The following is a 25154-nucleotide window of genomic DNA, read 5'->3' as shown; positions in this document are numbered from 1 at the left end:
TTTTTCCTTTCGCTGCAGTTAACCACATCAGTTGTAGAGCTGCATTGCTATTTCAATGTACTGCTTTTAAGATTATGAATATGCACTGTAATGTTTTGTTTGTACATGGAATATGACAGTAACGCTGGTGCATATTTTCTATAGCTAAACAAATTTCAGCGAAACGCGAGACATTTATATCTTACGGTGGGATGGGGTAATGAGGGATAGTGTTCATACACATTAAATTAATGTATATTAGGACACCTGAAATACATCTGTGCAATTTAAAGCTAGTTTATATTTGTATAGATGTTGTGTACACATGTATAACTTATTTAGACAATTTGATCGTAATTTTTTGCGATAACTAATGTTTCAAAATATGTAGCAATTGACAATTTTGTAATTTTCATTCTTAATTTGGAATAAGACAATTTCTTATCAAAAGAAGTGATTGCAAGGATACAGGAACACAGATAAACATAAAAAAGTCCAGTCGTTATTGTAAAACCACGGATAAAAACAAAAAAGGGATATTGGCCTACTTTGGCATTCGCCAAAGTTTTTTTATGACTAACTCAGTTTAAATCCTCGTTAAATCCTAGTTGTCAATTTTCAGTCACTGAATTGAATAACAAAAGCAATTTTAAAAATTTGGCTCAATTAGAGGACACACATGTATAAACAATTAAATCAACATAAACTTGAGAAGTGGACTCTTGTGTTTGTGTAATCTACACCATCAGAAAGATGCGACTAAAATAAAAAAACAACTTTCACATTTCAGGGCCTTCGCCTCCAGGCACAAGCATTGTAATGTTATTTCCATTAAGTAGAATCTGGTCCAGTTTCGAAATTCTCCTGCCTTCAGAAGTTGATTCGTATTCAGTTACATCTTCAAGTACCATGTTTACAAAATCATCAAATCCAAGAAGAGTGCCCACAATTTCCTGGTATAATAAATGAGCCGGCATGAGCTTTATATTTGAGTAGTTCTATGAGTTTGATATGGTTAACATGTGTTTCTCAAAAAATATCCGAAATCACCTGCCACAGTCTACAGAGTGGGGCAGGAACAGAAGACAAGGTCCCTTGAATGAACTTTGATTACAAAGCGCCTTTTGCGTGATTTTAAACCTAATTTTTAATACAGCCATATTTAAAAAAATGAATTATACAGTGATATAATTTGTTTTCAGGGAGGCCTAAGTATTGTTTAAAACAAAAATTTTCACCAGCGGTAGGAAAGCCAATCTCTTACTATTTCACAAGTCGTATTTTGCCAGGACTTGATATTTTAAGTGATATGTGGGTATAGCAATAGTACACCAATAAAGTTTTTAATATAATAATATAAATATATAGGATAACTTTACTTGTTTCCTTGAAGTTGATTACAGTAGATAAGATTGAATAATAAACTAAACGACAGAATATAGCGAAAAAAACAGCAGTTGTTAAACTAAAATATATTAACACAATTTAATGCATTCAATTAGTTTATCACACAACAATATCCATACTTACCTTCTCGCTTTTCATAATAATATGAATTTTAGATCCAATACACTTGTCAACTAATTCCAATGGTAACAGTTGGGAAGGATTTGCTGCATTTGCCATTATTATTAATGATTTAATACCTACAATATATGGTTAATAAATATTTTAAAAAAGGTTTACAATTTCATTTGCTAGCGACGTTAATATAAGAAAAGTTTAATAAAATAAACGCACGGTAAACGTATTATTGGAGGGACAAACCCTTTTGTGGGATTAAAATTTTACATAGAAATCTAAACACACATTGACCCGTAAATAAAATGTAAACCCAAATATATCGCCATAAACGCAATCACCCATGACACGAAATCATGTTCTATATAACAGAAAATCTATACAGTAATAGTTAAAAAAACGTGGTTGCTATATACACATAGCTCCTATAAAATCGCAGACTAGTCCAGTTACATATGAACACAAAATTCAAATTTGCAATGAACTTACTAGTATTACTACTTCAAAGAATTTCTTTTGAATCGAAGCAAAGTCTAGATATTTCAGTATCACGTGTTACCGTATCAGTTGGAATAATAGCGTAAACTGGTGGCTTGGCCATGGGACCTCACCGATATATAGTAAGGTGAGGTAAAATGGGATATGTTCTAATTCCAAGAGTGTTGCTAATTGCTTAAAACACGATCAGGAAACATATACGTTTAAGGTGCTTATGGTATCAGTTATAGGAAAATGTCAACTGCGTGCACGTTGCAATGTTTACTAAAGCCCTACTATACCGACGTAACTATCAACGTAGGCCTCACATTGCATGTCATTGGGCTACATGCAGTTGCCTTGTTTCCGGTTATGTCTGTAATACGTACGTTCTGTCATATAAACGTGTGCACCATATCAAGACACGATATAATGCTTCTTTAAACAGACATAGTGGGACGAAAATATTGCATTTTAAGCTAGGTAATTTTATTATCCTTAAACAAATGAACATAAACAAATGTAAAATGTTCAAGTATCTTTTGCAATACGAGTTATAACTTTTGAACTCTGTATGACCAGAACAACAAGTGACATGACGTACACGATCAACGCAAGAAAATTAACGGACGCAATTCACTAGAAAGAAATCATTATAAGTAGAAAGTATTAAAAGCAGATACGTACAGCACATTCCGTCGTAGGTAGCAATTTGAAAGAAACTGAGCTATAGTGGTATGTCCAATCATGATACTTACAAATGTCAAATCGCGAACATTTGATTCACGTATTTATAATAAGCTAAGAGCTACAATATAAAGAGCATAAAGTGGGTATAATGAATCGAACAACAGCAGCGGGTTGCAGTCTAACTCTTTAAGCGGTCAGTCAGTTATATTTACAGTTGTATTATTCTGCTAATGTATATATGGTTGATATATTTCTGCATTTTCATTTTTGCACCTTAGATTTAGCTGCGAATCTGATATGACTCAGGGCATGCCAAGACAAGTTTCCATTACGTATAGATTACTTCATAAAGATGACATTGATGACGTCATTGAGCTTCTGTCAGAACATTACGTCACTCGTGAGTCGACGTCAAAGTGTCTTTCTTTGACGAAAGAAGAAATTCTAGATTATTCCAGTGAAATAGCCAGGGTGAGTTTATATGGTAACCATAATCAACCACAAAGTTAAATGCGTGATGGTAACTCGTGTAAGCGTGCAGGTGGTTCTTTATGAAACAGAACACTCGTATTATAACGAGTATCGGTGCATTCGATGACGTGACAAATAAACTATGCGGCGTGACTTTCGGGGAGTATGACTTGTATAAAAAGCCCAAAGTCGAAGATGATAAACAAACGCCAATTAAAATTCAATATTTGCAAAGAGTAAGTAAAACCTTATTGTTCTGCGGAACACTATATAGCGTATGAACAAATTAAGAAAGGTATACGCAATCGAGGCTGGACGTTGCCACACCTTCAATTGTCGATGTATATGTATGTCCTTGTGCAATATACTAAACGGCAATTGCTCCAAAAACTCGGTGGACCCTTATTGTTCGTTGTCTAAGTTAGCAACCGTACAAATGTTCTTTTTATCTGACTATTAATAATGAAAGCGAAAATCAAAAGTTGCACAAGTACAAAACGAGGTATATATGCATTGACAAAACGACAGTGGTTTATGCAAAAACCATCAGATACGTATTAAATGCCTATAAGCCCGTCTGTGTCTCAAACGCCTGTTTTTTTTACTATTTTATTTTTATTTTTTTAATTAGCTCTACGAAATGTTTGAGTCAATTTCAAGGGTCGAGCTCGGCATCACCAATCTATTACTTGCTGATTTACTAGTAGTTTCTCCTCAATATTCCAACCGTGGAATAGGCACCCAACTCGCCACACGGTAATGTACCCAATCCTGCATTTTTGCGGGCAAGAAAATATCAACTATGCTCATGCCTTTTTATTGTCATTTGTTGTGGGTGAAATAACCAATTCTTTTATCAAATTCAAAATCAATCTTTATCTTTACATCTTGTTACGTTTCCTTTATACAGGCAAGCGGATTTGTTGGCAGACCTTGGTTTTAATTATTTGTTAAGCTTTATAACATCGGAGAAAGCATTGGCCATTCACACAAGACTGGGCTCAAAATGCATAAAGAAGGTTGACATTGGAACGTATAGAGATTCATGCACTGGTGTAGCTGCATTTAAACAAGCCGAACTAAAAGACAATTGTATACAAGTTATGTGTATAGACCTACAGGGCCGGCAGTCAACCAAAAGCAGCGCATAACAAATCCGTTACTTACTACTACGACTAAATAACAACAGTAGCACTTATTATAATACTTTATAGCACTTATTATTATATAGTACCGTGGGGGAAGATGGGACACCTTTAGCACATTATATACATTATCAAAATATCCTGCTGGTCGTGTTTTAAACAATTAACAAAGGTCGATGGGAGTTGTGAGGAGACGGTCTAATAATTCTTTGAACGTTCTTTGTTTACTGTTAACTGGGACGAGAAATTAAATAAAAATGTGTCCCATCTTCCCCCACCCTAGTATACCTCATTATTATTATGCCTCAAATTTACGTTTCTTCATTGCCTTATAGTTAATTTAATCATCGCTGTCCTATTTAAATCGACGTATAAACTTTGTGTTGTTTTGTAAATGAGCGGAAAAGGCACTTATATGCGATACATATGTCACAGCGGATATTATTTCTACTGTTTCTTATTACCCAACCTTATTTCCTCTCCTCCCAATAATACGATCTAATTTACTGTAATATAATCGAATAAACAAATATTGTTTTTTCAGCCAGACGTCAATTCGATACAGTAGCCTATATATGATTAAATTGAGTGTATGTCAGATACGATCAAGCTTAGTTGGTATATGCCCTATATGTGCGTACCAACTTATTAACCAAGACTGAATTTCTACGCCCACAACTTCCTATAGGGCTATATCCCATACGTTAATTCAGATAACAAAGCAATGTAATGTCGGTTTAAAGTCTATAGTCTAGCCAGTCCTGGAACGTTGTGTTTGTGACCGAGGGCTCAAATACAGTCTTTTATAAAAGTATGAGTTTTAAGCAGCTTGTGGGGTACTGATGTGAACTGAACGTATTGTGAACTTTTCAAAGGAAACAAGTGACTCGCATTGGTTGTCGAATTGCTTGTAGAAAGTTCGGGAAGTCTGGCTTAGCTGTTTCTGAGGAATAAATTGGCAAGATCTACTTGATAAAGGTTGTATTAACAAGAAGTTTAATATAAGGGAGTTCAGAGTCCGTATGCAAACATCGGTTGCAACCACTAACCAGGATGTTTATACACGACTCTTGAGCATTTTATAGTGTGTATATATCTGTAATTAGAATTCACATTAAAACAGAATCAAACAGTTTAAATGTATTAATAATTACTATACCTCATTAAAAAAATCCTAAACAGTAGAATTTCTTTTAGAAGTATTAGTTAAAGCTACAATTTCAGCTTGTGAGTAAAATAACTCCCCTGAATAAAACAGGTTTTTGAATTTTTGGTTTTCGCCAAACGGTTTGTGCAAGTTCTGCATGACTTCATTCACTAGAAGAATTCACTGGAGCAGGTTGTAGGTCTGTTCGCGCTGAAGTTTCACGATCGTGTTGCAATTAAACCTAATGTCTTACTCATATGCACGTGTTTTATGGACACGTGTACAAAAAAATGTATAACTACAGGAAATGTGACAGTTTGTATTAGTTACAGGTTTAAGTACAAAAGTAGTGGACTTTAGAGGGTAAAACTATACGTGGAAATTTAAAGATGGCGAATAGTTTGATTGTTCTTGCTGTTTCTGTCGCTGCCTTCGCCATTTTAATCAACTTTTCTTTGCATAAAGTGGACGAAGGACATGTAGCAGTTTACTACAGGGTAAGACATTTTTTTGTATGTATTATTATGTAACAATAAACATTTGTTGTCTGTTTGTTATGGTTTTCTGAAGGATTTTATACAAAAAAAACTCATAAGATATGCTACTTTTTTTATGAACTGTAACTTAATTTCTTAAATTCTTTCAGTAAACCACATAAATGGGGTAATGTTTAATATCTTAATAAAAACACCACATCCTTTGTGCATGTACGAAAATAAACTGTTGAATTATTCATAAGCATATAGCAGACCATGTGGTGCCACAACTGCTACTGGCGCGCCATAATCCTTCGAATATTGACCCCAAAACAATCAATATATTAATCAGGGAGGAGCACTACTGCAAACCACATCGGGACCTGGATATCATGTCATGTTTCCATTCATCACAACTTTCCGATCTGTCCAGACAACTTTGCAAACTGATAAAGTGAAGAATGTACCTTGTGGGACAAGGTGACAATTCTATGTATTATTAATATGTTCAGATTGGGGTAATGATCCAACCCTGGCCTTAATCTGTCATTTCTTTAACAGCTAATACTTCTCATTTGTGCATTGAGTTGTGTATTGTTCATCATTTTGTTATAGTATATAAATGGCTGCCTGCTTGTGCTGGATGTGGCTGAGGTCCTGCAACTTTTCATGGGTCTTTGGATTTAGGCCAGGATTGGCCCATGACCCAAAATACAGCATAAAATATTCTGCTATAAGTTTGATTTTAAAAATTTAAATTGCAGTGGTGGTGTGATGATATACTTTGATCAGATAGAGGTTGTTAACATATTGTCACCGGCTGCGGTTTATGAGATAGTTCGTAACTATACAGCTGATTACGATCGTGCTCTAATCTTTAACAAAGTTCACCATGAATTGAATCAATTCTGTTCTGTGCATTCTCTACAAGAAGTATATATTGCTAAATTTGGTGAGTTCTACATGTGAACAATCTTTTAGCAGCTTATCTGGTATAAAAACATAGTGTAATTCTGACAAAGCTGGAAAACCCATTGTTTACCAAGCCTTCTGTCCTGGATACCAAATATCATTATAAAAATTTGCATAATGGATTCTTTATGGAACCTATGTCTGAATAAAGTATCTCTGTAGTTGTGCTAATGTATATAAATTAAATCTTTAATTATGTGAGCCTCTGCCTATCCTTCTGTTATAAATACAGGAAATGTTTTCAATGCGGTTTTGTAGAGATGCAACAATTTACATTCCACATGCATTCTGTTTCAGATCGGATTGATGAAAACTTAAAGAGAGCTTTGCAAGTTGACCTCACAGAGATGGCACCAGGATTATATGTGCAAGCTGTCCGAGTGACAAAGCCAAAAATCCCAGAAATGATCAGAAAAAATTACGAGCTCATGTAAATTTATTTTTCTTTTAATTTATGATGATTTTAATTTTCTTTTGTTTTTAGGGAGTCTGAAAAAACAAAATTGTTGATTGTCAATGAGAAACAAAAAGTTATTGAGAAGGAAGCAGAGACCGAGCGAAAGAAGGCTGTGATTGGTCAGTTTGTTGTATAAATAATCATTCCGTTTGATTAGTTTTTGCGGTAACATTAGGGGTGTCTGAGTCACTTCAACTTTTGAAACAGGTGTGACATTTGTTTTAGCACCTCTCTTTTACCCCTAGATAAAACTCTGCTTTTACCCTGATGTCAGCTGTCTTGGTACAAACAAGCAGAAGTTTATTCATTCACCACATTATTTAATGACGTTTTCTCTGTTTTTGACGACTATTAGAGTAACATTTTTGTCACCAAAGATTTGGTTTATTGGTTAATACAGGGCGAAGGGTCCAGGGTAGGCCTAAAACCTAGTTTGATGCGTATGGTTATCATAGATTGAATTATTAGATAACAATACCTTTTATCTATCACAGAGGCTGAGAAAGTGGCGCAAGTGGCTCGTATTCAATATGATCAGAAGATTATGGAGAAAGAAACCCAACGTAGAATGTCTGAGATTGAGGGTGAGTTTCTACTCTTATACTGTCTGGTATGTTTTACTGTATGTATACCTTTATACAGAAGATACTGTATACCTTTAAATATATAGAAGATAGTGTATACCTTCATAAAATCTACATTTAATAAGCTCTTATTAACACTTAAATAAGATAAATGACATTTAATTTTCTGTTTAATAAGGCAGAAACATTACCAGGCAACCATGTAGTAGGTTACCTAGCTCAGTCATTAAGTATGTAGTCATTCAGGAAAAGTAAATGCCAGAAATAAGTTTTAAACATTAGCACAAATCATAACATTTTATTACCATTTATCTTTAACAGATCAATCTCACTTGGCAAGAATGAAAGCACGAACTGATGCTCAATGTTACCAAGCTTTGAAAGAGGCAGAAGCTAATTCGGTTTGTTTGTTTTACCTTATTTTTCCTAACCTATAGGATTTCTATAGAGAATATTTTTTTAGATTTCAAGCTGTACCTATATGCTTGGTTTTCATAAATGGCAACTTTTGCATAATTCATGTTATCTCTCCTAGCTCTATGTTTGTGCCATAGCTAAACTCTTATTTAAACATCCACAGCTTAAACTGACACCTGAGTTCCTGGAATTAAGGAGAATTGAAGCTTTAGCTCAAACTTCCAAAGTTTATTACGGGCCAAATATTCCGCAAATGTTAATGGACAGTTTCAGTCCAATGACAGTCAAACCAAAAGCCGAAGTGGTAAGTTTTTGATCTTGCCAGTGCTGCATCTACAATATGTGTGTTTGAAGATTAATAAAAAATGCTAGTTGGAAGTTTAAGTTGCAGGAGCAAGGAGCATTGGTAGGTTCTATGTTTGTGTTATTGTTTTGTAAAATTTTTTTTTTAATTTTGTAAACTGCCAAAACAAATTAGTTGTTTAAAGCAGTAAAATTTCCTTTTTTGCAAACTTTCCTAGTTAAACAAAAAATATATTTTTAGGTTGCAGAAGAATACAAACAAGAAAATACCAATATGGATTAAACCATGGTTATCTTCACATTACCACCGCCTATAATTGACCAATCCATAACAGATGAGATTATCATATTTGTGTTCTCGCTGCAAAAAACTTTTTTAACAATTTGCTTTTTTTGTAATTTTCTGCTCCTCCACTCGGTCTGTTGTATTTTTACAGATTTTGTAGCAGGCTTTACACATGCGGACATACATGTGGAATTTTATTGATGCCTGAACCTTTAGCCACCTAATTATTATAGCCTACTCTCTCCAATGGGTGCAATTTGATCCTATGCAAAATTAATACGACAAAACCATTGTAGAGATATCATAATCCCTTTTTAATTTTACCCAAAAAAATATGATCTCTATGTCACGACTCAGTGTATAAACATTGCCCTCTTGTGGGGAGACCTTCCCCCGCACGCCACCCCGTAATATCGACCATGGTGATGTGGCTCACTCGGTGGCGCCGCCATCGGCTCAACCAAAAAGCTCTCTTCTACCACCTGCAGGATACGTCTTCGAAGCGCCCGCGAGGTTTTTCGGACCTGCAATAAAACTGCATAGAACCCTCAAACACTTCTGTAGAATGGGCGTGTGCCCACTACCGCATACCTCGTTAACAGATGTCATGGCACGATGACACTCAGTTGTCATGGCAGGCGGCATACCACTAGTGGCGAAGTCACACATGCATTTGTCGGCACTATTTTCCGTCCAGGCCTGCTTCCTGTCAAACAAATTCAAAATTAAAACATGTTGTTACGTACCGAATATTCTACAAATGTTACTGAACAGCTACGACCTTTTTTAAACTAAAAACTGTTTCTGCCAGGCATATTACATTTGTTTTTTAAGTCTTCTATTAGTGTATCGGTGTTTTGACTTCCAATACAGGTTGTCTTTATCAAGAACACCACACAACAGCGTAAATACTGAAAGTCAAAAGAGTGTTTGCTCGAACAATTTCAAATGTGGTGTTTTAAAACTTCAAATTTGTATTTGCACTAGCTCACTGCACACCTACCTAATGTATTATACTCCTAAAAAATATCCATATTTTTTAAAGACTTAAATTTCACCCTTACGTTGGCTCTTTGTGTTTGATAGGCCCTGCTGACTTTGCTCTTGTGTTTGTTCTCATTTTTGAATTCAGACTTGCGTCCTGCAGATAATAAATTGTTTTAAATATGGCTCAACCACCATGGTATTCTCACCATCTCGCTCTTTGCTGGTTTCAGCTTGCTGCCGATCTTTGGCGTCTTTTGTCTACCGTTAGACGGCGCACTCGTGCGGCTACCGTTTAATCCTGGCTTGTTGCTTGCATACTGAAACATGACTTGCTGCAAAGTATCATGACGTCATGTTTTTAGTGACGTCACCGACCATTATTTTGTCACTTATGTATATCGTGTCATTTGTCTTAAATTTGACAACTTGTTTGTTCTGTTTTACTCACGTGACTTCTGGTTCTTTCTTCATATTGTTTGTCGTGTTTGTGACGTGTTGAAGCCGCTATGACGTCAGGAAATAAATCGAGAACTCGTGTGCGTTCGCCAGTCGTGACTAGGATTTGGTTTCGTATTCTGGATAACTCCTAGAAATAAGTTGGAGTAAAAGGACAAAAAAGAGTATTATGGTGTATTTTAAGTTTATAAAGTCGGGCGGGAAAAGACGGGACACCTTTAGCACGCAATGTCTAAATATCCTGATAGTGTTTTTAAAAGTTACCAATGGTCTAGTGGAGTCGTGAGGATACGATTATATAATTCTTTAAAAGTTCTTTGTTTACTAATAAATTGGACGAGTAAATAGCATGAAAAGGTGTCCCACCTCTTCTCACCCTACTATCTTTGTGTGTAAGTTTCATTTTTTCCTTAATTTCATTCATTCAATTGAATTCTTGAAAATTAAATATCCTCGCATTGCAGAGCAACGACAATCGATTTAACGCGGGTGCCTTATTTCACATACCTCTAGGAATCGGGAAATTTGTGCGGATAGTAATTAATCAATGTCTTTATTTACAGTCTGTCTCAAACCTGCAGTTGTTCTTTAACATTCGTGTATTGTTTGCGCAAATTACTCAGTGCAACTTGTATCTGCCTCCTATTCATCCGCACGGTGTCGCTACCCCGCTCCCATAGGTCTACTTTGGCATCACGTGACCGATTCTTAATAAACCGTGGCCGCTTAATTGTGACTTCAGATTTATTCGTGCTAAGCTCAAAGTTGAGTTGATCCAAACTTCTCGCCATGCCTTCTTTGATCTGGAAAAAAACTTTATGTTATACATTTTACCGTTTTTTTTTAACAGCAGCGTGATATCACGACAATATTATTACAGACCAATTGATCGAATGTGATAAATATTCGTATACGTGGTTTACGAAGCCCTATACCAGGGCCTCATTTGCATATTCACTTCTATACTGTGGCCTAGCGGCTGTGGTTTCTTCGTTTACGACGTTCGTTATTGCAGTCAAATACACGTAAAATCTTTTACATTTTCTGGTTGCGCCAACAAAATATAAAATCGTATGATACCGTGATACGTATATTTTTCGTTACTGCGAACTTTATGCCTTAGCTCGCGATTTCCCTATTGGTAAGAACTTCTACTTACGCCAATAACAATACTTAATCATTTTGAATAAAATTTCTGTAAGCCCCAACGTCAAGTTTGAGGCAGTCGTGTAAAACTATAGATTGAATTTTCTTCAAAGGAATACAGCAGTTTTCTAATATGTGTTTACCTTTGAAAGCGACTTAATTTCTTCGTTAACCTCATCGAGTTTTTCTCTGAGGCCAAGAACCACCACACGTAGTTGCCGAGTAAAGGTGTGAATTTTGGAAAGACTAGATCCAGCGCAAGGGTTTGCGTAGTTCTGACTATGTGACGTCATCCATGGTACTACGTCAGCGCTGTACCCAATCGCCAACGGGCTGCACCAATTGGTAGAAGGTGGGCACACTCCTAAAGATGCCATAATGCAAACTATTGAAGTTTTTTTTTGCTCAACAACAAGTAATATGCCGTTCAAATGTGACGTCAAATTCCCCCTGTGACAGCACAATCTACCCATGCTCATTTTTTTAACAATACAGTCAAATCACATGTTTTAACGGGTTTTCAATTCAAGAATACGCGAATTTATATCGTATTACGTCACGCCCCTTGAACATGACGTCACTTATCCACAAAACACGTAAGTTGCCTGCCGGGTCACGTGACTGATTACGCACGAGTGATACTTGAATCTCGCCCACTACAAATTTCACATTCGTATTTAACTTTAAAAGTTAGTTACTAGGCTATGTGTATACTGTGTAAAAGGTATATTTTATATTATGAACATTGGGGTTACAGTGATGAGGTAATAAAAATAAAAGAAAAAAGGAAGGATAAAACATTTTAAAGTGAAGTGTCTTGTCTGTTATGACAACGTGTTAGCGATTGTGTAAAAGTAAGGTAGAACGTTTAACTTTCGTTTATTTGTTAAATCAAACAGTCATGTTAATTTAACATTGTATTTATTTGGGGCAACTTTAACATAAATGTAAAAAGCTGAATAAATAAGTTTACAGTCAAACTCATTTTTCTTGCAGATACACCACTTCTATAGAAAGTGACAACTTTACAAATAAGATAAAAAAAATCACATAAATATTTAACTTTTTGTATTGTTAACTGTAGTCTACACAAAGAAAAAACATATAAATTTTTCTCTGCAATCTTCACCCTGGATTTGAATCAAAATATTGAAATGTCCGAGTCGGACAAATCTGTGAAAGTTTCTCTCGATCCTGGAGCTCGTCCCAAGTCCAAGGAGAGCCAGGAGGAAAAAGAAGTGAAGACTGTATCCTTGAAAGAAGATGTAATAGAAGAGAAACCCATGGGAGATCCAGAAGATTGCATCAAGCATCCACTACAAAATAAGTAAGCTTTGTTTACTAGCGGATATTACTGGTGTTTTCTTAAACTGTGTTCAGTGAAACTTACGTTGATTAGGAATAATTTATGAAAAGTTTTAACATTTGTTTGTAGAACTTTTAATCATGAATATGGTGGTTTAGATTCATGTGGCATATAATTACATATACCGTTGTCAAGACAACTTTACTATGGTATATGGGATACCCCTGTAAAAAAGTGTCAGTTTATGCAAACACAGAATTTGTCCAGATCACATATTGTCCGGGTCTAAGTCAATGTAACATTAATCAATATGCACAGATGGGCCTTGTGGTTTTTCAAAAATGATCGACAGAAGAAATGGGAAGACAATCTTCGCCTTGTGACAAAGTTTGATACAGTGGAAGATTTTTGGGCGTAAGTAATCTAAACTTTAAATTCCCAATAAATATTAAGTACCGTGCAGGTCATTTTTATGTTTTCAGTGACCAGTAACAGACATTCCCTTTTAAAAAATTAGTTAAACTGGAGTGTCATAAATTGCTATTACCAATTTAAAAACTTTAACTGGTCCTTTAGGTAGCCTACTTTGTTCAGAACTTATCCATGCAATGTAATGGTATTCATATCCTGTGTAGTGTGTACTGATCCATTATCTTTTAATTCCTAATGTGATGGCTATATTCACAGGTTGTACAACCACATCCAGCTATCAAGCAAACTTCAGAGCGGTTGCGATTATAATCTTTTTAAGGATGGAATTCAACCGATGTGGGAGGACAAGGCGAACAAAAAAGGAGGCAAATGGATGCTACAAATGAGCAAACAACAACGTGTTAATGAACTTGATAAAGTTTGGCTTGAAATTGTGAGTATTAGTAAAGTATTATGTATAATGTATGTATGTTCTGTGTATATGAAAATATATTTAGTTCTTGTTTTTCTATGATGTTTATTGATTGTAAAGATAAGAAAATATTTGAGGTTTCTGATTCGGAATATATAGTAGTGGTTAGATTATGATAATGTAAGGGTAAACATCTTTTGATAAGTTTTGAAACTAGATATTGCAATTGCTGTTTTCTTTTGTTTGATGTCTTCAATTTGGTGTGTATATGTTTTTATTATGCTAGCTAATTTATGTGTACACTCATCCATGCAGCTTTTGTGTTTGATTGGGGAGGGATTTGGAGAGGATTCAGATTACGTGAATGGTGGAGTTGTACAGGTTCGGCATAAAGGTGATAAAGTAGCAATCTGGACTTCAGATTATAAACATCGCGAAGGAATTATGAATATTGGGTAAGTTGGATGAATTTCTATTCTAAATGGGTCAGGATTAAGGCCAGATTTGGCACATTTCCCCTAGCACTTATTTGCTTTTGTAGTGGGTAAACTTGAAATAATATAACATTCAGGCACCCTGTGTGTCTTTTATGTTTCTTATATACCATATCCCTCTAAGTTGCCATGCCTGAAAGTTTATTGTGAGTTTTTGTTTTTCTGTGCTTAAAATTTGGAAAACCCTTCGATAAATTGCCTATTTCCTATTTTAACTCTTCACCTCAACAGACAAATTTGCAAAACTAGACTTGGACTTCCAAAGAAAGCAGTTCTAGGTTTCCAGGTAAATTAAATATGAAATGCTATGGATATATGGTTTAGTTTTAATCATAGTATAAAATAAACTTAAATTATCTTTTGGAATACGGCAACAAAGAACTTTTACATATATAAACAGGCATGTTACACTATGGTTTACATACAAAGAAGAACATATAAAGTAAAAAATATAATTAAGTTAAATAAATATATATCGTAAAACATATTATGTTTTCAAAACTTGTTATTTTAGGCCCATGAAGATACAATGAGTAAATCTGGATCGACGGTTAAAACGCTCTGGTCTGTATGATGTTTCCATGGCAACAAACTGACTTTACCATGGCATTCCATCCCGCCATGAGTTGTTGGGATTCCCAAACTTTATCACGTTTATGAAATTGTTAATTTGTATCGTTCAGCTGGCTAAGGTTACCTTGGATTTTTTCCTCTCATTTCAGTAACTGTGGGAAACCAACCATGTAAATTTCACCCTGTACAGTGTACCCGAATTTTGTTGGTGTATTTGGTGAATTAATTCAAAATTTTAATTTTCGCATTTTTGGTTAGTTGGTGACCACTGATGTTTCAAATTTGTCAACTTCTTGACTATGGGACATATTGCGAACTTTTATTTCGCGCTGCTTTGTTTTAGATAATTGTTACAAGGTTGGGTTTCTATAATTGAGCTAGTTATTCTGGCTAAATTAACCTGACAAGAATGCCCTGGGAGATGGCAGCCTTATCAAAGGAATGAACTTCAGTGTGTTTAGAGAATTTTTGTTCTGTGTAATATATTTCGTTGTGTTTAAAATTGATGTGTTTGATTTATAGTGGTGTACGACTACAATTTTGTTGAGATAGATTAGTGTATTTATGTACCTTGTTTAATCCTTGCTTGGAAGGGCAACGACATTCAAATAGTATGGGTGTTGTGTTCCATACAGCTCCTTTCCGCTTACAAGGTAACTTTGTAGGTCAATAGTTTTAAGATTTTTCCTTGTGGGTAGGTGATAATTTAGACAACCCATATGGTATTAGCGGGTTGGAGCAATTACTGTTGTTTCTTGCCAATGGACACCTATGCTAACATTGGTAGCAATAACGAAAAACGTGACCCCTTTTCAGTACACGATATAGTTTACTGCAGGGTCCGTATATAACGGATATATAAACATGTTTATATACGGACTCTGGTTTACTCAGACATATATATATATAGAAAGAAACTTATGCCAGTTCTATATACATGTCCAGCAGAGGCGCAACCATTCTCAAAGTAGTAGAGGGAATTTCCCTTTAGCAGCTGCAGCAAAATTTAAAAAACGTTACATACTTTCGATACAGATTCATACCATTAAAAATGTCGATTCTGCCGGTTGCTGTTCGCCCCGCGTGTCTTTTGTAAGTAATATGTTTTATTTTCCCTACATTTATTACCAATTACGACTTAGTAACTTGTATTTATGTTACTTACATAAATTGTTTTATTGGTAATATTTAATGCATTGCATATTTGCATGTACGTATTTTATAAACAGGTACACCTCCAAAGTGTGCAGCCATCCAGTTTCATTCTATTCAATACAAAATCGTCCAAAGCGACCATTGACAAGTTTCTTTCTGTTCCTTGGGGAGAAAAGAAAACAACCTCAATATGCAGGTTTGAATTTGTGGTTTATAAATCTGATATTTTATTATTTAAAATCAGTGTTAAATTTAAACATATAATTTACATTGAGTTGAAGCACTCATTTAGGTCTCAATAATTAAGAGCATTAGTATAACTTCTTTTTCTTGTGCAGGCATTTTAACCTAAATTTTAAACCCTATTTCCCAGGTCTTCGTGTCTATGAAGTGACGAAGGTTGCAGCAGAAGAATGGAAACAAATGGATGAAAATGAAAAGCAGGTCTTACTATTTTACTTTAATGGCTTTATTTAATATGCACGGTATCTCCTATATATCTAAATAATATAAATAATCTATGCAGCCATATGTTGATGAGATGAAAGCTTCATTTTCTACATTCCATGAAAGATATCAAGAGTATTTGAACCAACTGTCAGATCTTGAAATTCATGATTTAAAAATTGATCGTATGACCAAACGAGAGGAAAAAGAGAAAAAAAGAGAAAAACAGGTTCATAGTATCTTTTATTTATTGGGTTAAAAAGTTGCCAAGCAGTTTTCTGTGAATTTGTAAGCTTATCAATTATCCAGCTCCATTATGTTACCAGTTATGCTTTTTAGATGTTTTATGGTATTTGGGTGTTTCATGTTTATAAATTATTTCCTTGAGTTATTTTTACCCTTTCTAAAAGATACCATTTATCTCAATCTTTTTAAGAGATAAGCTATAGAAGTCTTAGACCAAATGGGAATGTAAATTATATCTATTTTTCTCAGATGAAGCTTAGGTTAGGAGAACCAAAGCGAGCTCGAAGTGCTTACACGTTCTTCATGATCAATAAACTTAAATCTGTCCCTTTAAAAGACAAAAGTGACTTTTCAGCCGCTGTAAAAAAATGTGCTCATGAATGGAATGCTCTGTCTTTGGAAAGCAAAGAGGTAATGTCATGTTATTGGGTATATGGTGTTTATTGGTGTATAACCTTTCTACAATTGAGATTTTATGAAACAAATGCATATAGGAATAAGCAACAATAGGCTAATGCCAGTTTTGAATTTTCTGCAAGTGAAGCGCTGCTTCAGTTGATTAAAAATGAAAAATAGTATTGTTTAACACTTTAATATAAATAGTGTTATATTGGCTTTGTTGTTTTTAATTTGTGTAAACTTCAACCAAGATTAGAAATTTGTTTTAGGTTTTTCAAGCAATGGCTAATAAGGATAAAGTACGACATCACAATGAGATGCAGGAATTTATTGCTCGTGTCAAAGAAGAGGATAAAATTTATCTTCTTCCTAAAGTGGAGCAAACTAAGTTAAGGAGGAAGGAGCGATTGAGAGCTTCGAAAGAGTCCTTGGAGCGAATGTTGTCATCCACTGTGGATAAGATGAGGAAGTGGGACATCCAGGAAGAAGAGGAAACAATCCCAAAAAATGTCTAGTGAGTCCATTGATCATGAATTTAAACTTTGAGTTTGTGATAAAAGTTCATGTGAAACTCCATTTATCATCTATATGCGTTGTGTATCCTGTCACCTGGCAGCAGGGTAAAGTTACTGTCAGGGTGCTGGAACATATAACACCCTTATTTTAAAAGTTGCTGTGACACCCCACACAGGCACCCCTGGTGTTACGCCTATGATACCACAACATTTGATAGATATTGTTGAATTGCATATAGCTAAGTGTTTTGTTGATAATTTTGTAAACTGCCCAACTACATTCTTTGCATAAACAAGTGATCCAAGCCTTGTCCTATTTGTAAATAAAGTCTAATGCATTTCATTTGTGTACTGGTCCATTATCATGTAACACATTGATCTTGTGGGTGGAACAGTACAATAGTGTGTGGTTTATACAGTTAAGCCACCTTTGCAAGGAAAACAAGTTTATACAAATTTCCTCCCTTTTTAATTGAAAAATCCTGTACACACTTAAAGTCAGGAAACAACAAATGCAACGTTTTTTTTAAATAAAAAAAATGTTTTAGTATTAATTGAAACAGTATACTCCCTGTGCACTATGCAAAACTATATGCTGCAAAGAAAAACAACACGTCAATGACGGTTGTAGGGTGGTCTGATTAAATGTGGTCGTTGTAATTGCTACATCCTACATGTAAATGGAGTATCCTGTTATATTATGTGGGCTGTATGCTTCTTATGCCCACTACTGTGATGTGTTATTGTATTTTGACAGCCTGTCTATGGTAACTAAGTTAAAATCTTGTAGGTACAACTCACATTCTCACACCACTTCATTAAATGTACATCAATAATACATAATTCACATTTAGTATCGTGTAATCACAATTAAATAAATGGGTTAAACAATCGGACTGGTATAGGTTAGTGGATGCACCCAGAAATGAACATTTCATTACATAATCATTAGCCTATTTAAAATAAATGCATAAAATATCGGTATAAGAATAAAAACTGGAGATACAAATGCAACACAAAAGGTCAATTTAAAAACAATATTATAAAGGCAAGCAATAAAATTATAAATATTAGGAACAAGGAAATCATACCAGAAGGACTATGAACAGGATTCTGAAATTGCACTAATCTCTTTTACTATTAAAAACATATCTTTGTGTCTATGCCATGGGACTAAATAAAACTTTGGGGAAATAGGATTCAACTTTTAAAGACACTTGATTTACCATTGGTAAGATTTTTTTACACTTTGGTTGTCATATAAATGTTATTGTTGATACCTTGGGGGGAGGGGATCAATTGTGACTTGTGATTGGGTAACAGTATTGTAGCAAGGATACTGATTGGCTGGAGATCTTTGCACTTGATCATAAGAAGGAGGAGCATCTATCTCAGCTGCCGGCTGTGGAAAAGATTTATTTAAAGGTAAACCATAGTTTCCTAACTAAATTAGCATATACGGTTATATAGTAAGATTTTCAATGTTATCTTAATGTTTATTTATAAAGTTTGATGAATATTTTACAAAAATATTGGCCCTAATAGGTAGCATATTGCACTACACTGTAGGCGCCAACTTTTATAAATTCAGGGGATGCAAGGTGGTTAGTCCTTTGTTCAACTGTCACCTTAATGGTTGTAATATACCAATGTGTATACACCCCATGTTTACCAGCTACGACACTGGTGCTGGTGAACTTACATTGACAAGTGGTTGATGATAATTATCTGTACGAGTGACGATAACTTCGTTACGAAGGACAGTATTCTGCAACTGGATCTGTTGTTGCTGTCGCCAGCATCGGAAGCAGAGAGAAAGAAGAATGAGGAAGGAAACGATCCCAACCCAAATATCTGAGATTGGGGATAATAATAACTTTTTTAGTCTTTTCAGTCTTTAAAATTAAAGCATATTTAAAATAATGGCATAATAGTTTAAATTTAATTAAAAGAATAAAAAGCATGGTTGCTACACCAAAATGTACCTGATATGATGATATAACTATCGAATAACTACAGATTAATATTGATCTATTTCATTAAGTAGACCAGTTCAGTTCATGCATACTATTGTTCACATGATAATCCTTTACTGAAAGTTTTGTTTGTGTATAACAACACATATTTTAGCCATGCCTACTCTGCCTATACTCTGACTGCAAATGACATTTAACAAACAATGTTAGGTAGACGTGTAGTATATCAAAATAATATAGTTCAGCTACAGAACAACTTACACCACATTGAATACCACTCTGAGGTTTCGTTTTTGTAACAACATTGGTCGTTCAAGAATCCACAGCAGTAAGATACCTCACCATAAATATCTGCGAATTATAAAAATAACTTTATTTTTACTGTATACTTACTGCAAAGAAACATACAGTAATATACAAATTTAAAAACATGGCAAAATAGTTAAACTGCAGTTGCTATCAGGTTAAAACAAAAAACAAAATTTATTACATGAGTTGCTAACTGACAACCTTTTACATCTAAGCAATTCAACAAGCATGTATGTATATTAATATACGCCACATATAATACCCGGTATTTCCCGTTAATAATATATTCAAGCAGTGGCAATACACAATATAAAGAAATATACAAACACCGCCTGTGTCTATATACACACATTAAAAAGTGTGCTGTCGTTTATATACGCGTTACTATTCTTACCGTTGCAGATGTTGTTTCCACAAAACGACATCTTAATACAGTAATATCCTTGTGTAATAATGGTCGTAATACCAAACGCAATGCGTGTTGTGTCGAGATTATTATAAATATCTAAGGGGAACTAAATGCAATAGTTAAGTCACAACATAAACGGTCATAAGTTTCTAACAAAGTGACGTCATTGTCACATGACTAAAACAAGCAAAGGGTTATTTCCCTTAACTTGAAATGCAATCGATTTCTATGTTTAATGTCAATTTGTTTTGAAGTTTCGGAGGTATAGCAAGAAACGTGTGGAACTGAAATTGTTTTTTTGCGTAAGTATTACACAGAGCCATAGAAATACCGAGTAGTCCAACCCATTGTTACGTAAAAGACAAATTGAACGCCATCTTGTTTCCAAAATAACACAGTAGGTATAGGGAAAATGCATGTTTTTCGGTAAATTAGAGAAAAACTTGAGTCTAAAAACAAATTTAAAGTTTGAAAAGTGTAAAAAACAAGTGTTATTTGTTTTCTGTATCAAAAAATGTCAAAAAATGGAATTAGAAGCGGTTGATTTGTGACATTTTAGTCATTTAATGGGGGTAAATTTATATGTTTTTTCAAAAAAATGTTTGGTAATGTAAATAGAAGCTGTTTTACGCCTTTCCACAAAAGGAAATCGCAAATAAAACTCAACAAGTTCGTTTAAATTCATTGCGAAAGTCACCGCTTTTGCTCTATTTTGAACACACAAAGACGGCAGTTGGACTACTCGGTGTTTTTACGACTCTGGTATTACACTATTATTTTAAATACAGCTTATACGTTGATAATAGGTCACTAATAATTGCAAGTAAATCAATATGTTTAGATTGATTTGAAAGTTCTAAATGCCCTCGAGTTACCGTACTAGTAGTGTTGATTCTAAAGTTTGCATGGCTTTTCCAAGCCCCGAGTTTAGTATACGGCATATGCAGGGCATATGTTATGCAAAAACCCTAGTTGTAGTTGTATGTATAAATGCATTCTTTATAAATAGCTTAGGTGCTATTATAAATATACTTGCATCCACTCTCATTGTCTTATACTTTATCTATTCTACTCTATTATGTGACCATTATTGTGCTCATTTTACCCAGAAGTTTCCCCCCATAATGCCACGTGGATTTGCTCATGGAAATGTATTTCGAAAACTTGGAGGTCACCAACGACGGTTGAAACTTCTTAAGATTCTCGTGAACGCTCTCATAAAGAACGAAAGAATCGAAACAACCTTCACAAAAGCTCACGAGACACAGAAATACATTCATAGATTAATCGACATTGCTAAACAGAGCACCAATGATGCCTATACCAAGGACATGGTGGGATACTGGGCAGATGATGACAGCATTAAGAGAAAGCTGTTCAGTGTCTTGGTGCCGAGGTTTGCAGAGCATTCTGGAAAGTATACACGTATCGCCATGCTTCCTACATGGCACATAAAAGACATTGACGACCATAAAAAGATGGCAGTGCTAGAGTTAAAGGGAAATCCACTTCCACCATTGCCTGTTAAAGAAGATAACCCACATACGTTGCAAAATGTTTTAATTGCAGCAGCAAAAAATGACTGGAAAGCCGCAAAAAATATTCAATCCGAAAGTTCAAACTGATTATACTTATAAACTGTTTATAGTATGTAGCAAAATATTGTTTGTTGTGTCTTGAAGTTCTTTGCAAGTAACGTTTCTCTCAATTTCTCTTTGGGTATCATGATTCATGTGTGATTATTTGGCTCAAATAATATGGAAAAATGACAGAGTTTTATGTTTCATGAAAATTCTCTTCTTGCAGGGATAGGATGGTTTCCAAATCTGAAAATGCATCTTCGCAGATGGATGGCTTGTGGTCACTACCATTCACTGAAGAAGTGAATGCTGAGATAGCGTCGCAGGAAGTATGTGTGATTGGTGTGTTCGGCAAGAGTGCATGGGGCCATGTATCCAAAGGGATGGTTTTGAATAAACTTACAGAAACTTCAGTTTTTCCAACGCATTACCCCGATTATTCGGTAAATCCCAGTGAGATGGATCGGGATCCTCGCTTGGAAAAGTTTATGCCGAAAATCGAGGGATACTACAATCGAAAAAGGAAGATTGTTTTCCTGCATCTGTCAACCACCCTGGATGCAGCAGCTCTTGCGTGTGCTTGCGTTGAGATGGGGTCAAAACTCACCAACCACAGTGACTCTCATCACTTTTGGAAGGGTCAGGAATCTGAGATCGTCTTTTCTTTCGTCTTCCTCTTCTCAGTGTGCCACATTCTTATTCTTGTGCATCCTGTTTCTATGTTCGATATCAGCTACGATTCACTCTTTCACCACATTAGCACTTTTAGAGGAAAACTTCTTCCTCTTGTTAAAGATGTGCTGAAAGAATGCACGGTAGGTAGAGATTGGTGGGTGAACGGTCGCCCTTGTCCACCTCGACTTCTGTTTGTTGTGCAAAAAAGTCACCTCAGCAATAAGAGAAACCCTGAAGCTGCAGGTGATGCTACAAAGAAGAAGAAGCCTCCATTAAAAAGACTCCAGCACACTTTGGAGGATCAAATTTACAAAATCCTTCGCAACAGCCGTGTTTTAACTAACAATGCCATCAATTGTTTGTTCACAGTTCCACCAAATCAAGCCTTTGTTCACATTATGACAAAACAATATTCCCAAGTTAAAAGAGATGAAGACCCAATAAACAGCATGCTCCAACTCCTAAGGAAGTCTTGTGAGACACATAGAGATCCAACAGCAAAATCTAGAGCTTATCGTCTTCTCACCAATCCTCCTACTCAGTGGGAGGAAGAGGATGAAGAGGAAAAAGAAAATCCTCTTTGGGAGTTTCTCTCACAACATACAGAACTTGTGTTTGATAAGAAAGGATTCAAGGACAGTGTTGGAAGAAATCCTTTACCGACTCACTTTGAGTTGCCGGTGCTGAAAAATTGGATGAAAGTTGCAAACGAACTTTTTAAACTCTTTTTTTCAACATTAAAGATCGAAAAGGATGAAGAAGTGCAAGTGAAAACATCAGAGATTAAGCAACAACTGCAAGTTCATCTGGACCCTGAGATGAGATTCAGTGAGGCACGCTGTGGTAAAGTGGTGTCCCATGCAAGTGCAGCTTACCAAGCCAACCTTCCACTTCATTACACAAGTAAAGTGCATCGCAACCAACTGGCGCAAGCACTTGCCACATATGCATTACATGCGAGAGGACCAGCAAAAGATAAATATGAAGTTTGCGTACAAGCTGAGTGTGAGGCGTTTTGGAATGATGGTCGTCGTCTTTGTGAAGTCCGGTCTCTCACTGGAAGACACTGTGTTCACCGCTTTCATGATCTTCCTGACGATCTTAAACCTCAGCCGGATGCAAATCCTCCAAAGATGTTCCATTCTTCCCGTTCACGATCTCTCGCTGCAAGTAGCTGTGGGCGCATACAAGGATCAAGAGAGGATCCTTTCACATTAAAAGAAGCAAACTGTGGTTTCTATGCTAGACTTGACGCTCGAGCACACGTACTCCCCGACAGTGACATTTACAAATTCCCGATCCATTGTTCCGAGAAACAAGATAAAGGTCTTGTATCAGATGAACTGCACAAGTTTGTTGAACAAATGACGATTTCAGGAAAAGAAGTCGATGAGAGCGCTTCAAAACCTAACAAGTTTGTTGAACAAATGACGATTTCAGGAAAAGAAGTCGATGAGAGCGCTTCAAAACCTAAGACTTCCACTTCTGGATGTGAGAGTGAGTCAGGAGTACAGAGCTATACTCAAGAAAGTGAAGCAGAAGAAGTTGAGGAAGCAACGGAAAATACAGATTCGGAGTCGAGGCAAAGAACTGTGTCTGCCAACTATGAGTTTAGTTTGAACTCCGATGCAATGGCAGAGGTGGAGTACCAGGATGAGTCGTCTGAACCACAGTTGTTCACTGAAGGCATGATTCATTCACAACTCGCATTAGAGGGTGTTCTTCCACTTTTCTCTTCATGGAGTTTAGTTCGCCTTGGTTCATCCAACTTATACACTCCAAACCGGGGCCTTGAGTTTCCAGGTTTTCTGCCAGGAACAAATTATCTTGTGCCGTGGGAAATCAGCATTATGACAGAAGAACCAGGAACCACACACTGGCCAGTGCCAGGAGAAGCAAGAAAACTTCCGATCAAAGAAACTAAACTAACTTTGCGAGAAACTACCACCAAGGCTTATGTAGGGTATGAGTACGAGACTCCACGGGGCCAGCGGTTTATTTGTTCTGGTCCCGATAAGTCGGTCAAAGTTACAAGTAGTGGGGTAGTTCGTGATCCAATACAACCACTTCTTGATTTAAACATGCCGCTCTTTACTCTGAGCCCTGTATCTGGTAGGTCTGGTAAGATGCTGACGGGACAATTAATGAGAGTTATTGTTATTACACCTCCTGAGTCATCAGTTCGAATCAACATGAAGCCGCAAGTTGTTCCAGGACCCAGCCCTGCCCCCACTTTTTACCCGAGTGACCCAGAAATCTCTTTGCGCCCTAATTCCATGTGGGTCTTACGCCTCCCCTATGTATATGTCAGTGAATCTGGGCCACATATTCAGCCCAAGGATTCTTCTCAACTGCAAGCATGGAGGGTTTTAAAAATGCTCAGTGCAGAAGTTGATAAATGATCAAACTTTTAGCCTTACACTATTAATGTATTTTTTTAGATTGTAACTTTATCACTGACTTAATATCAGATTCAATACTGAGAACGGTATAATTATTCAATTTCCTGTAACCCGTCATGGCTATATAAACCTAAATAGTTTATTATCACACAAATTTGTTTTCGTATATGGTATATGTATGTTGTTAAACAGTTTTGTTTCTAAATGAGAAAAAATAACGCTTTTTTACATAAGAGTGCTTCTGCATTGCATTATTTCCTGCCCCCTGTTCCTAATTTGTGATTTCTTCTTACATAGGGTTAGGATAAAT

The 25154-nt window shown here is 35.7% G+C and overlaps 9 protein-coding genes across 12 annotated transcripts; 6 read left to right on the top strand and 3 right to left on the bottom strand.

Annotated features, from left to right (window-relative positions):
* Window positions 1–365: 365 nt before the first annotated feature.
* On the bottom strand, window positions 366–1679 carry LOC149727203 (U6 snRNA-associated Sm-like protein LSm5). Its single transcript, XM_089889765.1, has 2 exons — window positions 1510–1679; window positions 366–932 (listed from the first exon to the last, which is right to left on the bottom strand). Exons 1-2 carry the CDS (start codon window positions 1603–1605, stop codon window positions 759–761), a joined length of 270 nt encoding a protein of 89 aa, XP_089745891.1. The 5' UTR covers window positions 1606–1679; the 3' UTR covers window positions 366–758.
* Window positions 1680–3203: 1524 nt separating this feature from the next.
* LOC149727202 (uncharacterized) lies at window positions 3204–4826 on the top strand. The gene is made up of 3 exons (XM_089889758.1): window positions 3204–3374; window positions 3770–3894; window positions 4049–4826. Exons 1-3 carry the CDS (start codon window positions 3219–3221, stop codon window positions 4287–4289), a joined length of 522 nt encoding a protein of 173 aa, XP_089745884.1. The 5' UTR covers window positions 3204–3218; the 3' UTR covers window positions 4290–4826.
* Window positions 4827–5098: 272 nt separating this feature from the next.
* On the top strand, window positions 5099–10451 carry LOC149727201 (erlin-1-like). The gene is made up of 10 exons (XM_089889750.1): window positions 5099–5261; window positions 5757–5927; window positions 6259–6386; window positions 6671–6858; window positions 7176–7308; window positions 7363–7454; window positions 7830–7919; window positions 8241–8320; window positions 8500–8640; window positions 8881–10451. The coding sequence occupies exons 2-10, from the start codon at window positions 5820–5822 to the stop codon at window positions 8920–8922; spliced, it is 1002 nt and encodes a 333-aa protein (XP_089745876.1). The 5' UTR covers window positions 5099–5261; window positions 5757–5819; the 3' UTR covers window positions 8923–10451.
* On the bottom strand, window positions 9214–11913 carry LOC149727200 (uncharacterized). Its single transcript, XM_089889744.1, has 7 exons — window positions 11658–11913; window positions 10944–11171; window positions 10361–10498; window positions 10119–10244; window positions 9990–10066; window positions 9517–9631; window positions 9214–9449 (listed from the first exon to the last, which is right to left on the bottom strand). Exons 1-7 carry the CDS (start codon window positions 11889–11891, stop codon window positions 9279–9281), a joined length of 1089 nt encoding a protein of 362 aa, XP_089745870.1. The 5' UTR covers window positions 11892–11913; the 3' UTR covers window positions 9214–9278.
* Window positions 11914–12490: 577 nt separating this feature from the next.
* On the top strand, window positions 12491–15233 carry LOC149727199 (eukaryotic translation initiation factor 4E-1A-like). The gene is made up of 6 exons (XM_089889754.1): window positions 12491–12841; window positions 13139–13234; window positions 13508–13685; window positions 13980–14119; window positions 14390–14444; window positions 14673–15233. Exons 1-6 carry the CDS (start codon window positions 12669–12671, stop codon window positions 14730–14732), a joined length of 702 nt encoding a protein of 233 aa, XP_089745880.1. The 5' UTR covers window positions 12491–12668; the 3' UTR covers window positions 14733–15233.
* Window positions 15234–15621: 388 nt separating this feature from the next.
* On the top strand, window positions 15622–17836 carry LOC149727198 (transcription factor A, mitochondrial-like). Its single transcript, XM_089889752.1, has 6 exons — window positions 15622–15823; window positions 15961–16082; window positions 16260–16330; window positions 16413–16562; window positions 16829–16990; window positions 17248–17836. The coding sequence occupies exons 1-6, from the start codon at window positions 15783–15785 to the stop codon at window positions 17491–17493; spliced, it is 792 nt and encodes a 263-aa protein (XP_089745878.1). The 5' UTR covers window positions 15622–15782; the 3' UTR covers window positions 17494–17836.
* LOC149727197 (uncharacterized) lies at window positions 17536–20314 on the bottom strand. Its single transcript, XM_089889762.1, has 4 exons — window positions 20173–20314; window positions 19731–19820; window positions 19196–19347; window positions 17536–18895 (listed from the first exon to the last, which is right to left on the bottom strand). Exons 1-4 carry the CDS (start codon window positions 20201–20203, stop codon window positions 18761–18763), a joined length of 408 nt encoding a protein of 135 aa, XP_089745888.1. The 5' UTR covers window positions 20204–20314; the 3' UTR covers window positions 17536–18760.
* A 33-nt stretch (window positions 20315–20347) lies between these two features.
* LOC149727196 (large ribosomal subunit protein bL17m-like) lies at window positions 20348–21993 on the top strand. 3 transcript variants are annotated; one of them, XM_089889760.1, is made up of 2 exons: window positions 20348–20489; window positions 21300–21993. In XM_089889760.1, exon 2 carries the CDS (start codon window positions 21312–21314, stop codon window positions 21810–21812), a length of 501 nt encoding a protein of 166 aa, XP_089745886.1. In that variant the 5' UTR covers window positions 20348–20489; window positions 21300–21311; the 3' UTR covers window positions 21813–21993. The 3 variants fall into 3 exon arrangements, with proteins under 3 accessions (XP_089745886.1, XP_089745885.1, XP_089745887.1); XM_089889759.1 differs by having other exon boundaries at window positions 20367–20489; window positions 21297–21993; XM_089889761.1 differs by lacking the exon at window positions 20348–20489 and adding an exon at window positions 20548–20949 and having other exon boundaries at window positions 21297–21993.
* Window positions 21994–22000: 7 nt separating this feature from the next.
* On the top strand, window positions 22001–25141 carry LOC149727195 (nonsense-mediated mRNA decay factor SMG8-like). 2 transcript variants are annotated; one of them, XM_089889724.1, is made up of 2 exons: window positions 22001–23849; window positions 23913–25141. In XM_089889724.1, exons 1-2 carry the CDS (start codon window positions 22001–22003, stop codon window positions 24842–24844), a joined length of 2781 nt encoding a protein of 926 aa, XP_089745850.1. In that variant the 3' UTR covers window positions 24845–25141. The 2 variants fall into 2 exon arrangements, with proteins under 2 accessions (XP_089745850.1, XP_089745849.1); XM_089889723.1 differs by having other exon boundaries at window positions 22001–25141.
* The last annotated feature ends 13 nt before the right edge of the window (window positions 25142–25154 follow it).

The sequence above is a fragment of the Ciona robusta genome, chromosome 12 (assembly GCF_009617815.1).
Source record: "Ciona robusta chromosome 12, ASM961781v2".
NCBI lineage: Eukaryota > Metazoa > Chordata > Ascidiacea > Phlebobranchia > Cionidae > Ciona > Ciona robusta.
The sequence above is the reverse complement of the archived record's forward strand: the minus strand, read 5'-3'. Positions and strand labels throughout refer to the sequence as shown.